General features: G+C 41.2%; 1 protein-coding gene across 1 annotated transcript in view; it reads left to right on the top strand.

Moving 5' to 3' along the window:
- Nucleotides 1-220: 220 nt before the first annotated feature.
- Nucleotides 221-15,474, top strand: part of LOC18431471 (dual specificity protein phosphatase family protein) — a 28,017-nt gene continuing 12,763 nt past the window's right edge. Inside the window, exons 1-11 of the mRNA XM_020665636.2 lie at nucleotides 221-277; nucleotides 817-993; nucleotides 1,090-1,164; nucleotides 1,991-2,154; nucleotides 5,598-5,802; nucleotides 6,394-6,570; nucleotides 6,660-6,820; nucleotides 7,017-8,091; nucleotides 8,540-8,686; nucleotides 8,799-9,026; nucleotides 10,735-10,892. Of these exons, the coding sequence (XP_020521295.2) occupies nucleotides 221-277; nucleotides 817-993; nucleotides 1,090-1,164; nucleotides 1,991-2,154; nucleotides 5,598-5,802; nucleotides 6,394-6,570; nucleotides 6,660-6,820; nucleotides 7,017-8,091; nucleotides 8,540-8,686; nucleotides 8,799-9,026; nucleotides 10,735-10,892 (2,624 nt within the window). The remainder of the gene's footprint in view (nucleotides 278-816; nucleotides 994-1,089; nucleotides 1,165-1,990; nucleotides 2,155-5,597; nucleotides 5,803-6,393; nucleotides 6,571-6,659; nucleotides 6,821-7,016; nucleotides 8,092-8,539; nucleotides 8,687-8,798; nucleotides 9,027-10,734; nucleotides 10,893-15,474) is intronic.

The following is a 15,474-nucleotide window of genomic DNA, read 5'->3' as shown; positions in this document are numbered from 1 at the left end:
TTAATTCCATATTTTAAGGTTGCAAACCTATAAAACTTTTTCTTAAAAAACTCTTTTTAAAATTTATTTATTTTTTGTCTTTTAAAAAAAAAAGTATGATAAATTTTTTTGTCTTAAAAACTCTTTTTAAATTTTATTTTTTATTTGTTAACACTTTTTATCTCTGCACCACTTGCGCATGTACACTCGGACTCGTTATTTCAATGGGAGGCAGAAACCGATGAACTCGGGAAATGTTAAGCGGCGGAAACCGGTTATCACTTCAATAATCACTAACGTATGACAACTGCATAACGGACCGAAAGCAACAAATTGACGAAGCATTTTTTATGCAAATAAACTACGGTACACTTTACGTGGTACGAGCGCAATCGCTTCTATAAAGTACTAGAAGTGTAATATGCTCCATGGGGAGTATATGTTATACTGAGTACCTTACAAGACAACGGGAAATAAATTTGCCATCTCAAATTTAAAGAAATAGATTTTGAGTATTAACCATTAACACACTAAACTTCACCGAAAATTTACCTAAAAAATAAAAATCACCCAACAAGTTGGGTTTATCTTTGATCTTAAGATGCTAACCAAAAAATAAAAATAAAAATAAAAATCACCCAACAATTTGGTTTATCTTTGATCTTAAGACGCTGCTTACTTCACAAAGTGTAATCTGATGAGGGTAATTGCTAAGGCGAAGATGTTAAATTCGAAAATCTGGGTCTCATTACAAGTATATGGGGTGTAAATAGACACTATGCTCCAATGGGAGCACATTTACACATTCACAATATGATTTAATAATCAATTGAAAAGGCTGAGCCAAAAGGCACACTCGCTCGAGTTGTTTTCGCTTCGACCTTAATCTGTGGCGGGAAATTCTACTGCCAAAACAAAGCATACAACCCCTCCACTATTACGAGTGAGTACCAGAAAAGGAGGCGAAGAAAAGCAAAGGCGAAGAAAGCTGGTGGCATGATGACAGCGTCTCAGGTAACCCCACGCTCCACCTATTTATTAATCCCGTTTTTCTTCTTTCCAACCCTATCAGAGATGCTGCACAAATTTTCTCCTCTTTTTTCTTTACAGGAAAGAGAAGAACCAGATGAAGAAGAGAAGGAGATCAGCTTAGAAGAAGAGTCCCCTCCCTCTGTTTCTTCCTGTGTAAGTCCCTCTGTTTCAGATCTCTTGGACTCTGTAGTGTTTGGTCGTTTTCTCAAGCCCTGTGGTTTCAGTTTAGTGATTTTGTTGGAGATCTCACTTTTCGTGGAGCATTTTCTCAAATACTAGGGTTTAAGTTATGCAGATCTCATGGTCTGTTGGATTTTTAAAGAATTGCCTCGAACTCAGGGGTTTCAGTGGGGAAATGGAGGCTCAATTTCAATTTTGTAAGGATTTAGGTCTGTTATAGTTATGGAATTTTGTTAAGAGCTGGTGTTTCAGTGGGAGATGGAGCCTATATATGATTGTAGAAGCAGCTTGCTTCTGTTATGATCATAGCATTGCCTGAATGACTTGTGATTATGTGGAAGGTGGAGCCCTAGTTTCAGTTGCATAAGGATTTTCTTTTTCCAATTTTATAACTATGGCATTGTCTCAACATCTAGTCTTTCAGTGAGAGATGGAGCTCTATTTTCATTTGCATATGGATCTTTAGTTCATTAAAGTTATTGCGCTGTCTCAGCTTCCAGTGTTTTAGTAAGAGAGACCGCTATTTTCATTTGCATAAGGATTTTGGGTCAATTGTAGTTACGGCACTGCCTGCATCTCTAGTGTTTCATTGGGAGAAGATGAAGCCCTAATTTCATTTGCATAAGGATTTATGGGCAGTGGTAGTCATGGCATTGTATTAGAAATTATAGTTCATTTTGGGAGATGAATCTCTAGTTTTATTTGCATTTTTACAATGGATTAATCTGGTAAATGTGATTTGTTGGTTTTGTTTCTCTTGCATTTTAATGGTGGAAAGGTCGTTTTTTTGGTGATTCAGGTTATGTTTCTTTTTGGGGATTCATCTGCTGGTCCTGCTTATCTGTTCACGAAATGGTTACAATCTGTGCGTAAACAGAGTGGAAGGTATCGATCTTCGGGGTTTCCTAATCGACCATCGAGATTGACAAGTATGCCATTACTGTTGCCCTCCGATCATGCCAGGTTTTTCTCATTTTCCTTTTCAAATCCACCTTTATTTTCAGATAGCTCCTTACCTAAGGATGCTTTTCTTTAGAAGAAAATTGGGCTTTGGATAGGACTTAGATTTTTGGGCAAGGACCCTGGATGTTTTACCTCATTCCTTTTAACTTACCACACCTACCTAGGCACCCGTCCACCCATCCCTCAACATCACCACACACACGCAAAAGAAGGGAAAAAAAGGAAGATTACAGTTGATTTTGTATTTAATTGCATGGATAAGGTAATTGAAAATAAAATATTCGAATTTATACAATGACCCAGAAATGACATTTAGTATCAGAATGCTGAACAATAGGAGCTGCAGCTCACTTGCTAATGTTTAGACTTTCAAACTAACCATATGATAAGAATTATTGCCCAAATGATTTGAGATTTCAATTTTCGACAGCCTCTAAATGAAGTTGGGGCTCACAATTATAGTTGAGGCAGAATATGAAGACAATATAAGTTGATGATTGAATTTTTTTTGTTGTTTGGATATAGAATTTCATCACATATTTGTGTACATTCGCTTGTAAAACCTATGCGTCCGTTCAATTCAAGTTCAAACATATTTGTTCATGGAATTACCCCCTTGTTAGATATCGGACTTGCTATTGATTTATCTCTTTAACAAACTCATAATCTGTTTTATTGAGACATCTCATTGCTAGCAAATATTGTTATGATAATTTAGGAGGGATGGTGAAACCTCATTGTAGAAGACGGCTTTTCAGGGAATGGAATGGAGTAAACAATTGTTGCTCCAAATTTGCTAGCAACATCAGTTTTCATCCTGGAAATGGACGCAAAACCAAAATCTAGCTAGAACTTTGGACAGGAAACCAGCCAATGTCTACCCAGAGCTATACCATTTGGCTATGGGCCCAAACACCCTGATGGCGGATGTACTCCAAGGAATGGGACAGAAATCATAGACTTTGCGCCGAAGATGCACATCTGAAGGATAATGATATTGGGGCTTTTTTAAGCATCGTGGAAGAGCTACAGATCTACTCACTGAACAGGGCAGACAGACTTATGTGGAGTCCTGATTGCAATGGTGAACACTTTGTCAAGTCCATGTATCACACAATGACCTGGTTCTTGGTAGATAACCTTTCTGTTCACAAAGTGTGCTCCACCCTGGGCCACTGAAACCTTGGGCTTTTTCCTGGTTGGATGCACTAGATAAGGTTTTGACGGTTGGTTTCCTCAAGAATAGAGGTTTGGCCATTCCAAATATTTGCACGTTGCCCAAGAGTGATGCCGAAACTGTCAACCACTTTTTCTGCACTACTCTGCTAATCTTGAAACATGCTGCTATTGAAATAGTTCGTTGAAATCTCATTGTTTATGATAGTTTTGTCTATCGGTTGTCCCCCTTGCACTGAGGCGCTTCTAAAATGATGGTTGAACCCTCTAATTCCATTAGAAGGTCATATCCCATGGAGATTGACACTTTTGGCATTGTCATGGACCGTGTAGTAGGAGAGAGAATATATATGTTTTGATGATAAAAGATCTGGGCTGCAAATCGCCCCAACATAAGAAGAATTGAGTTGCAAAGTTTGAATTCTTCTTACATAAGAAGGATTGAGTTGCAAAGTTTGAAAGGAAAGTAAAGCATACCATAAAAGGAATATTGGGAGTCTCGGTGGATGATTTGCAAAACAATTGAAAAGAGATGATAAAAACAAATATAAAAAAAAAAAGAGGCCTAGAAATTGGATCCCTCCTATGAGTGAGGTATTCAAGTTGAATTTTCATGGAAGTTTATGAGGAATCCATGCCCAGCAGGTGTGTGGGGCATTGTAAGGGACCACTTGGCAAAACCTTGATGGCATGTTCCGGCCCACGTCAGATTTTTGATGCTAACTAAGTCGAGGCATGGTCATAACTTATTGGTCTCTGAAAACTTGACTTGTGGTGGAATGGATTAATGTTGGTGTAGGGAGATCCTGCCCTTGGAAGCTAGACGACAGTTTTGAGGAAATTTTGGAACATATGAGCAATCTGAGGCTCATGGTATCATTAAAACACGTGGAGAGAGGCAAATGAAGAAGCAGATGCGTTGGCGAAGGAAGGAATACTAAATTCGCCTTGACTGTTATAGTGAACAATTTAAAAAAAAAGAAAAAAAATTCTCCTTGACTGTTACTTTCTTTTGGCTTATATTGTTTTGATGTTTAGACTCTGATGTAAGTAGTCTCTTTTTTGTTCATGGAACTATACTTGTACATCAATTTGGTAAATTTAAAGAGAAATACTGAATTTCCAAAAAAAAAAAAAAAAGGACTCATAGATATTGGCAAGTGAATGCTGCTTGAAGCTGCTGGACCAAGAAGTGGAATATTGGGAAGTAATACTCATGACCTCTTTATCATTCAGAAAATCAGAACTGTTGGTGGTTTGTTTTCTTGATGGTGCTAGTCGAGGCTGCATGCATGTATGACATATAGGTATTCACATCTCTCTTTTTTTTTGAATTGTGTTCTTGATGTTAGCATTCACGTATGTGATTCTCACCTGACTAGACATTTGGCATCATTTCACACAGCCTGATGCGTCCACTAGTGCAGAATCCCCATGAGTGACATTTGATGATCATTGGGTTCTGAGATGAGTCAAATAAGTCTAGTCATTCAATTAAGATGTGCTACATCAAATCAAGGAAATCAAATGACCCAATTGAAGTGTGACTCACATTCTGACCCTAAACCATCAAATTCTCTGAAGGATAAACTCACCTGGAAAAAAACCTGCTTACTTCAGGAAGAAAGAGGAAGGGGGGGGGGGGGGGGGGAAGGGAACACATGAGTGTAGACTCTTCAACATGGGCATTGCGACTGTCAGTTAGTTATGAGTTGTTCTTGTGTGCTTATTGGCTGAGGGGTATGCCTATTGGTGTTGTAAATTAACAATTTCATCTTGGTGAGTACTTAAGATTTTTGGATGCACAGGTGACTATTAAATGATTGTGTTTCACAGTGACTTGTGTTTGTTTTTCGAGACTTAGTCCTACAGTCTTTTTTGAGTCCATCTACATTGTGTTCCATTTTCGGATCATCTTATGATATGAATATCCAGAAGACAAGAACTGGAACATATATTTCTCATTTCATGCTTCTCTTTTCCCAATCATGTAGATTCTTTCAATTGCATTATGTATCGATTGAAGTTGCTTGCATGCTTGGCTAAACCTTTTGCTTTATGTGCTCATAGATTAAGTCTTTTGCGTTGTCCTCTAGGTATGTGTGTAATATATCTTTAGATGTGTAATATAATATATCTTTCATGTTGTTTTACCATGCATTCTAGAATCTCGGGAAACTCTTTCCCTTGATATCTTGTCTAACCAAGAGTAATGGCATTCTACAAGTCCAGAATGACAGTGATGTTTTTTCAAAATTTTTCTACAGATCAAGAGAATATGATGTTGATTCAGTAGATTCATTGCCGTCCGAACATGCCCCAGAGATCAGTTTGTGGGAGAGACTAGGCAAAGCTGCACGGTTGGACATTGAGTCAAGTGAATTTTCTTGGGACTTGCTGGCATCTCTGCACCATACGGAACACAGTAGCAGTACTGACCAATCTGAAGAGGAAATGATGAAGCCCCTTGAGGTATTTGAACATTTTGAAAATTAAATGCTTTCTCTCATCTTTATGTGCAGTCTTACGTTGAAAAAGAAACTTTTGATGAAGAAATTTTAGTGGTACTATATGACTTGGACATCAAGGGCCATTATGACAATGAGCCTACTTTTGTTCAGTGGAAGCAATTTATCTTTCAACTTCAGTATGTTGACTGATGTTGTCCTGCATAGTTCACGTTGCCGTGTTATTAGCTCATATGTTATTAAGAATGTGGTATATATGGTCATAATAATTTTCTGTGGATGGTAAATCCCACAGTTGTTATTTGTCCTTCTGAACTTTGAAGTATCAAAATACAATATAAACTTGGTATGCCATGTATTACAACTTCCAAAAAAAAAAACTTGGTATGCCATGTATTATAGTTTAAATTTGATATTGATTACTTTCCTTTGGATTTAAAAGAGTTCCATTCTGCGTTTTAGTTGATTCTAAATGGAGTAGTACTTCAGTTAATGTTGAGCCAAGTCATTCTGAAGACAATGCCTTAACTTTCCATTATGCATCCTTTTTACTAGCTTGTCGCATTTATTTCCATTTTCTATTCTATGGATCTAGGTAACTGTCAACTCTGGGGGAGTTGTTTTCTTTGCCTTGTTCAACAGACCTGAGAGCGATGAACTCATACCAAACGAAGCAGCAGCAGTTATAAAATTTTCTTCCTCTAGGATGGCAACACAATCAGAGCGCTTGGGTTATGAGTTTGCCAAGTGGCTAGGAATCCAAACACCACAAGTGCGTCTCTTCTGCTCCTTGAAGCTGTCTTGAGAAATTCCATTCTACTTCAATAATTCTAATTGAATTTTTTTAAAAAAATAGTGCAGGCTAGAGTTATTCATAACAGTAATCCAGAATGGCAAAGAATCAAGGATGCTGCTGGGAAAGCAAAAGAGGCTGCAGTTGCAGAAGGTGATGAAGTAGGGGAGATGACATGCTCTGAATTGTTGGAAGCCCTTGAACTGAGTCGATGCCTTCTTCTTATGAAGTACTACCACATTTTGCTCTCTTTCTCAGCTCATTTCTCTTGATAATTAATTCTTTCTTTTCTTTCCCCCTTTTCTTTTTCGTTTTCATCCCATTCTTATTTAATTCCTATCCCAGAAAAAAACTGACATTAAATTGACATTTAGAAACACTGTATATCGCATGACTCCTATGAACAGTCTGCTTTATTTTTGCAGTTATGTTCATGGGCCCCCCCTCTTAGACAGCATTAATGCCTTCAATTTCCAGGAAGTAGCTGAAAAGACAGCTTCAGCTCTAGGCAGGATATTGTTGTTGGACCTTGTTCTTAGGAATGAAGATAGGCTTCCCTGTCGCCAACTTGGGTGGCGTGGAAACCCAGCAAACCTTTTATTTGCGGAGAAATTGGCCTCTCCAGATATGGAAGCCATTCAGGGTGATGCACTTGTTGTACCAAGAAGAAACAGGATTATAAAATCTCTCCAGAAAGAGAGAAGATTCTATTCAGTTGATAGTAGGCTGAGTCCTGGTAGACATTCCTTAATATCTCAGAGCTCTGATGCATCCGAGTTTATGGCTTCTTCCCCTGAATCCACTCGTACAGATTCAGGGATTTCTGACTTTCATGATACCCAGTTTGGCGATTTTCATATTGTGGCGATCGATTCTGGAGTCCCTCGCAGGCCCCCTGCTGGTAAACGCGCAAATGACCAAGTTCAGTATCCAAAGTTGGTAGAGCTCCTCCTCAATAGTTCCGAGTTCTCTGCAAATTTGCTTCATGAATTATCTGCGGGTAAGTTAGGGTATCATGTCCCAGAAGAATGTATTGGACAAGTGGAACCTTGTTCTTCTGATACTGCTATGATTGTTCATCAGTTTCGTGGTGGGTTTCGTGCTGCTCTGAGGGAGCTCCAGAGCTTTCAAATATTCCTCCTAACTGTTTACCAAAAACTGGATGGGCTTCTTCGAGCTTTCTTATTGATAATCAATAAAAGCTCAACAGGAGACAATGAGAAGGAGGAGTGTGGGCTTTCTGAGTCACTATCACAAGCTTCTGGTTTTAGCCAAAATTTTCCGTCATCTTTTAATAAGGAACGGAATGTACCAGAAAACCATGCAGAGTGCAGTGAACCTTCTTTCAAGTCATCTTCTTCCAGTTCTAAAGAGAGCCCAGACTCGGCTTCCCCTGTGTCACGAGAAAATTGGCACGGGAGATACTCTAAAGGAGGTGGAGATCCTCTTCGAAGCTTGCGCTTAACAACGAAACTTAAGGACTTCAACAAATATGCCAAGGTAACTTCTACTTTATTGATGGTATGCCAAAGTAAATTCTGGGGTTAAATGTGGTTTTTAAGTTCCCTGCTTGGAGCATAATATACGGGGAAACTGATACATGTTATGATGATATTCCATATTTTCTAATAGTGGCCTCAGCACTTTGGCTTCTCTGCTACTAAATTTCTTACAATATGGCCAGACCTGTATTATTTATTAATTCATATATTCTATGTTCTCATCGTAAAAAGCAGTTTACCCCATACCTATTCCAATCTTTCAAAGTATATTTGATTATAGTTTTCAAATTGATGGAAACAATTTACAGTGCTGGAGTTTTCTAGATGTGTTCTAGAGAGAAAAGGAAAATACATTCTTTCTTTTTATAGGAAATCTGTGGAATATGTGTGGAATTTCTTCAGGTTCTTATGCATCAGGGACCTTGCTAATGGGAATTTTGTCTCAGTTAGATGCAGAATTAAGCAAAGAGTTAGAGCAATGGAATGAGATGCTGAGAATAGAGGCAGTTAAACTATGCCAAGACAACAACTTTCACACTGGTTTTTTTGAAGGAAGCGATAACAACAGTGTCATTGATGCATACGAGTTGAAGGTAATATCCAGCTCTTCCATTGTGGGTGTTATTACTGATTTTGAGTGGAAGGTACTCTCAAGTTCTTTTATATATTTATAATGGAATACTTATAGGGTTCTGGGTTTTGCAGGTTAGGCTTGACCACCTTCTTGAGAGGATAGCTCTGATATCTGATGCTGCGAATACAGAAAGACCATCTTCAATTACAGGTAACCTGTTTATTGGTGGAGCACTGGCCGCAAGATCTGCGCACACCCTCCAATACTTGGGCATCACTCATATACTGTGCTTATGCTCAAATGAAACTGGGCAATCAGAATCTCAGTATCCTGAACTGTTTGAGTACAAGAATTTCTCAGTAAGAGCTTTTATCCATGCTTTCCTCGCTCTAGATTAGTATCTACCGAAAGCGCTTATGGCTCTTAGCTGGTAGTTCCCTTCAATCCATCCAGTAGTGTTTCCTCAAATTTCTCATGGTAAGTTGTGGTCTTGCAGATTCACGTATCAATCTAAGAACTTCAAAATAAGCATAGTTAGTGCTTTATCTATTTTTCTTTATGCCTCTTTGTCCTATTCTGATTTCCTGGATGTCCATGGTCATTATTCCCGAACTCCTCCTAATCTTAGTACTTCCATGCGATTGTTGCTGTACTAGAGTTTCCTTGCCAGAACCTGTTTTATAAAAAGTCGGGATTGGAACTGATTCCACATTGGTCAGTCACTGGTTCCAGATGGGCCTGAACCAGTGCACCCTACCAGACTGCACACAATTGCCTGGTCACTGTAGCAAACTGGGTAATCGCTCAAAATCAGGAATCGGGCGATGTTTTAAAAAAGGATGAGGTTTCTATAAGGCCCAGACTATAAAAACAAAATAAATCCTCACCGCAAATCCTCATCCAAAAAGCACTTTCGGCAATGGAAATCTCCATGATGGCACTAAAATCAATTTCCAACACTGACAATGAAATTCAAAACTAAAAAAATGGTACAGATCTTGCGAATTTATGAACACTTATTTTTAGGGATAAATGGACGGTCTAGATAATTTGTTACAATAACCATATTTTTAGAGCTTGAAATCGTACTTTTTATCACAACCATAATATTTAAGCCAAGATGATCGATGTAAGGTTTTCTAATGCTTGAATTGCAATTTTCGATGAGTTATAAAGTAAGGTTTTACTTATTTTGACAGGGCTGCGGCCCTATTAAACCATTTTCCTTTAAAAAATCGCTCAGTTTTGCCATTTGCATCGTTGGGGTCCTCTTATTTTTTTTTTTTTAATTTTCTTTCACCCAACCTGTCTTTTAATCCATTCCTCCCTCATCCTGTTTTATCATCTCTCTTAAGAAAACAACATTTTGATCAATTTTTCATAGATATACAACATCTACACTTCTGTGTAGTGTTCAAAGACGTGGCCGAGTCCACTTGGACTTGGTCCAGTCCACTCGGCCTCGGCTAGTAGCCAAGGCGCGTTTGGGTCTACACACTTAGCAAGTGTGTCATCCGATCTATACTTGATGGAAAATTGATCGAAACAATTATTTCTAGGATAAAATATCCCCTGTTCTTCATCCAAATAGATGAATCTTTGGTCGAGTTGGATCAAAAAGTCTGATTTAGGTACTTTTTCATCTATATTTTTGTGTGAGCAAAACCTGTTTTCTCTCAATTCTCCTTGACATAGATTTCTCTCTCGTTGTTAATTCAAATCTATGTAAACTTGGTTCTATTTGATGTCCATTCAAATCCTCTACGACATCTCATACTTTCTTGTTGGATCAAAAGCTAGAAATTGAGAGGCCTGGACTTAAAATCCTCGGTTCTTCTGGGAAATGATGCGAATTGAACTTTCCCGTGAGGAACTTGCTGTGTCAATCCTTTGTCAGTTTATTTTCTTACCCATCAATTAAGGGCAAAAGGGAAATTCTTTCTACCGTTATGAGTTCATGTTTTACTGATTCTTTTTTAATTCTCAGCTGCCCCTAGTGACTTGTTTCCTTTTTTCCGTAGTGTTCACTGTTTATCTAGTCTGACATATCATGTTTTTCTTGCACAGATATGTGACACTGACGATGCGAAGATCAACAATCTATTTGAAGATGCTTCGGACTTCATTGAACACGTGGAGAGTTTGGGAGGAAAAGTTTTGGTTCATTGTTTTGAAGGAAGAAGTCGAAGTGCTACTGTTGTTCTCGCCTACTTAATATTAAGAAAGTGAGTAAAAAACTGAAGATCCAAATCGCCCTTATTATTACTTTAAATTATAGTATTATTTCTTTCCTATAGCCTTAGTGTGATAAAATGCTATCCAGCTTGCAAGAGAGATTGATATATGGAAGTCCTCATGGAAATCTCCTTACCTATGACAAAGAAAAACTAACAGGGAGGGAGTGAAGAGGGAAGGGAGGGAAAGGGAAGGGGGTGGGGGGGAGGGAAGGGCTGGGAGTTGGGGGGAGAAGAAGAGGGCAGGCGGGAGGGAGCCTGTAGAATTGAGTACAATTCTCTCTGCACTTCAGCAACTACCTTCTTATGATATGATCCGGTAAAAAATTCTGTGGAGAAAGTGACTCCTTCAATGCCCCTCTGAAACAGTAACCTATGAATCATAGTAGACCGACCCACAAGGACCATATGCCTAGATTCCCTTCACACAGTATCCCATAGGCCCAAACCATCAGCTTCCCCTTTAAAAACGTCTCATCTGGTTTGAACAATCTCCATCCCCACTTTCCCTCTGCCACCCAATTCCTCGTCCCAGGCTTTACTCCTACTCCCAATCCATGCCCGTAAATTTTACCTATGAGAACGTGTTCACCCAGAGCTAGCTATGAATTGAACTCAAGCGAAGAAATATTAATAGGGTGTTTTTTTTTTGGGGGACATGTTAATGGGTAGCAATGGAACCCTTGACGTCATGTTGTGGCTCCATCACCTTGATCAGCCAGGCTTGTGCTATTAAGGTCTTCCTATCTTGGGGCCTTCATTCCTCGTAAGATCTCACTATCAATACATCATTTACGAGGAGCTTGTGGAACTAGCACTTCATAGGGGTAAACTTCCTCCATTTTTTCCCATCACAAAATGAATCCAGCGAGCCCTTAAAACCACACGAATGAAGTTCAAAGGAGCTTCCCTCCACCATAAACCATGGTCCTTGTCCATTGGAGCTCAGGAAACTCACAAAGTTTGGATTAAAGCCCAGGGTATCCTTTGCACGCGTGGCATCACGAAGTTGATAAGGAGGTTTGAATATTGTTAAGGTTTTCAATATAGTGAATTGGATACCTTCGGCAATGTGACCCGTGGGCATGGAGCAACCCTTATTGAATATCCATCCACCACTCATCACCCTCTCTACAGTCCAATCCAGGTTCCTGATTCATTCTTTCCCTAATTGAAGACCTTCATGCTATAGAAATCAGCCATATCCAGAGATAACCAGTACCATTTAGATCCTAACCGTACCCTTGTTGAACCTAACCCCCATGGTGATCCAAACAAAGGCAGCTTGGAGAAACAGATACTGACCATGGCGATGATCTTGATCATGGAATGGGGGCTTCGTAGTCCACCAGGAAAAATGACAGAATAGTAACAACTTGCAGAAGACTCATAGACATAAGGTAGCTGGTAGGAGGAAGCTTTATGTGGCTAGAAGGTAGACCCAGTCAAAAGCATGACATGTGCATCCCAATCACAGATCAGCCAAAAAATATCCTCTGCCCTTTCAGCTCTCAAATTCTATTCAAACCATATGAGATTCTACCCAATTCAAGTTCCTCCTGCAACCCATGCCTTTACCCAACATCCCCTTCATTGCGCCAACTTCTCCTAAGGTCTTTCCTGTCCCCTGTAGCCTCCAGTGCTCCTCATCCTGAGATCCTCTTTCCACCTACCACCTCCTCCTGGACAGACCCCTCCCCGTCTTTCGACCTCCTCCTCGCCTCTTCCTTACTTCTCGGTCCTCCCCCTCGCACTGCTTCTCTACTCCCCACCCCAGCCCCCACTTCTTCGCTCAGCCATCCCCCCCCCTCCCTCTCTCCCTCCCTCCCTCCCTCCCTCCTCCTCCTCCTCCTCACACGGCTCCCCCTGTGCTGAACTTGTCCTCTCAGCTCCTCTTTGATCTCCCTCAACCCAACCTCTTTTCCCCCTCTCCCCTTGCCCCTATCCCGCAGCCCTTGAGACTGCCCCCATGGCAACCCCCGGAGCCTCCCCATGACAGCCCCGACAATCCCTTAGGCTCTCAGAGCCCCACCCTCCTCCGGTGGTTAACCCCCTCCAAGCTATGCCTAACCCCTCTTCGCCACTCCTCAAAGTTAGCACTCTCGTGTCGCTCCCTAGGGCTTCGGATCTGTCGCCCTCCTTGGCCCTTTCAGCGGCCAACAGGAAGGCACCTACCCCCCCGGTCAAGCCTTGCCTGCTCCCTATTCGGCCCCCCTCGTAGCTAGGCCTCTCGTGTCGCTTTCCTCGGCTACTGATTAGTCGCATTCTTCAACTTCTAACTGGCTGCTATCACCCTCGGAGTCTTCGGTAGTGTGTGCCTCCTCTGTGTCCTCAGTCTTGGTGGATTCCAGATTTGTAGACGAGTTTGATCGCGTCCAAGGTAACTTCGACCGAGTTATGGATGTTATAGGTTTCAAGTTCAAGGGCCCCAAGAAAGCCCTTTTAGATTTTGCCTTTGAGGATGTCCCTTTGTCTCGTAGAGGTAGGAGGGAGCTTGCCAATCTGGCTTGTGATATCAACTATGATATTGATGTAGGAGAACTTGAAGAAACATGGAAAAATCAGCAAGAAGCACACAATTTTGGAGAAACCCTAGGGTTTTCTCCCTCCTAGGGCTCAAGCCTTAAGCTTCTTTTACGGGACAAAGTCTTTATTTTCTTAAAGAAGAATACATGAATGACTCTCCAGCCCATCCGTGCCTTTATTTATATTAAAAATTATTGATTTGGACAATATTTGTCCATACAATTTAGCTTTTGACCAAAAGGTCCTAACTTAAATATAACTTGAAAACTAAAAAAAACCAAAACTATTTCTTGCTCTTCTTGTTCTTCTCGAAGCCCTCCTAGGGTTTTCATCCCCCAAATATTAGCGAATATTAGGAGGAATATGTGGCTCCCATAGAAGATACTCGTAGCTACTTGTGCTCTGATCTCCATCAAATATCAAGTCCTCAACCCTCCCCCTAGGCGTCTCCGCTTAGACCCTTGGCTCCCCTGGTCCCAGCCAGGGTCGCCGTCTCAGGAGGGCCGCTCTATGCCCCCGAAAACACATGTCCACCCTAAACTTTTGTCGCTCTCACTGCCCAGCGGTGCTTACTTTGGTTGAAATGAAGTCTCCCGAGCCCTCACACCCCTTGATCCTCCAAATCTGGGGATCTCGATCGTGCAGTTGGCTCTCGCTACCGTCTGTGGGTGCATCGAGAGGGATTTGGGTGGTCGGGACGCTACCCTACATTTCTCACCTCGCACATCAGAACTTTCTTGGTTAACGACGGTTTAGATTGGAACTTCTCGGTTGTCTATGGCCCATTCGCAGACCTCCTCCGCAACCTGTTCTAGGCAGAATTAGACCTGGTCTCCTGCCTCCCTCATCTGCTTTGGTGTCTTGGAGGCGACTTCAACATGACCAGGTGGTCATTTGAGCGTAACGATAACCACAGTTTCTCCCCTGCCATGTTTTTATTTTTTGAGTTTATGACTAGAAATAACCTTTTAGACATGCCTCTTCAAGGGGCTTTGTTCACTTGGTTGAGTCACTCCCAAAACCCATCCTTGTCCAAGCTTGATAGATACCTTATCTCCCTTGAATGGGGACTACCTATTCCCACCTCAGATCACCGTCCAATCCTTCTACATAGCAACTCGTCCCCCCGTGGTCCTAAACCCTTTCGCTTTGAGCTTTCTTGGCTCGAAGAACCTAACATCCTATCACTTGTCCCTGTGGGGGCGTTCTTTTGACCCCCACGTCCATGACTTTGCTGGTTTTTGCCTCAAGCAGAAACTTCGACTTCTTTAGTCTTCGATCAAGAATTGGGCTAGAACCTTACTTGGAAATTTCTTTGAGTCCAAAGCCTCTCTTCTCAATGAAACTTCCCATTGGGATGCCACCAAGGAATCCTGTTCCCTAACCCAGGCAGAAAGGATCCATAGTGATAATTGCAAATTCTCTTTCCATGAAGTTCTGTGTAAAGAGGAACTATACTGGTATCAACGTTCAAGGGTGAAGTGTTTGAAATGTGGTGATCAAAACACTGCTTTCTTTCAGAAAATCGCCAACTGCTGGAGGAGGGATAACATCATCATCAATATCAAAATAGTAAACCAAACTTTTGACCAGTTGCCCCCGGTTGAAGAAGCCATAGTGGATTTGTTTTTCAACCTTTTCTCCTGGCCAGCCAGCGCCCATCCTGTTGTGGACAATCTCTCCTTTCGGACCATCCTTGCTACCCAAGCGAGGTGGCTAGAGTCCCCTTTCCAGACGACGAGTTCCTCGGTGCAGTCAAAGCTTTAGGACATGGCTCTTGGCCCTGATGGCTTCCCTGTGGCCTTCTTTCTCTCTTTTTGGGAGTCCCTCAAGGCTGACATCCTTTCCTTCTTCAGTGAGTTCCACGCAAGAGGAGTTGTCCACAAGGCCCTCAATGCCACTTTCTTGGCTTTCATCCCAAAGTTGAAGGAGCTGAAGAGCTCCGTGACTTCCGCCCCATAAGTTTGGTTAATTCGTTCTTCAAACTCCTATCCAAAGTCTTGGCCTCTAGACTTGAGGAGGTTCTCCACTGGGTGATCTCCTCAAC

Source organism: Amborella trichopoda, chromosome 2 (assembly GCF_054954075.1).
Source record: "Amborella trichopoda isolate Santa Cruz 75 chromosome 2, AtrichopodaSantaCruz75HAP2 v2.0, whole genome shotgun sequence".
Lineage (NCBI taxonomy): Eukaryota > Viridiplantae > Streptophyta > Magnoliopsida > Amborellales > Amborellaceae > Amborella > Amborella trichopoda.
The sequence above is the reverse complement of the archived record's forward strand: the minus strand, read 5'-3'. Positions and strand labels throughout refer to the sequence as shown.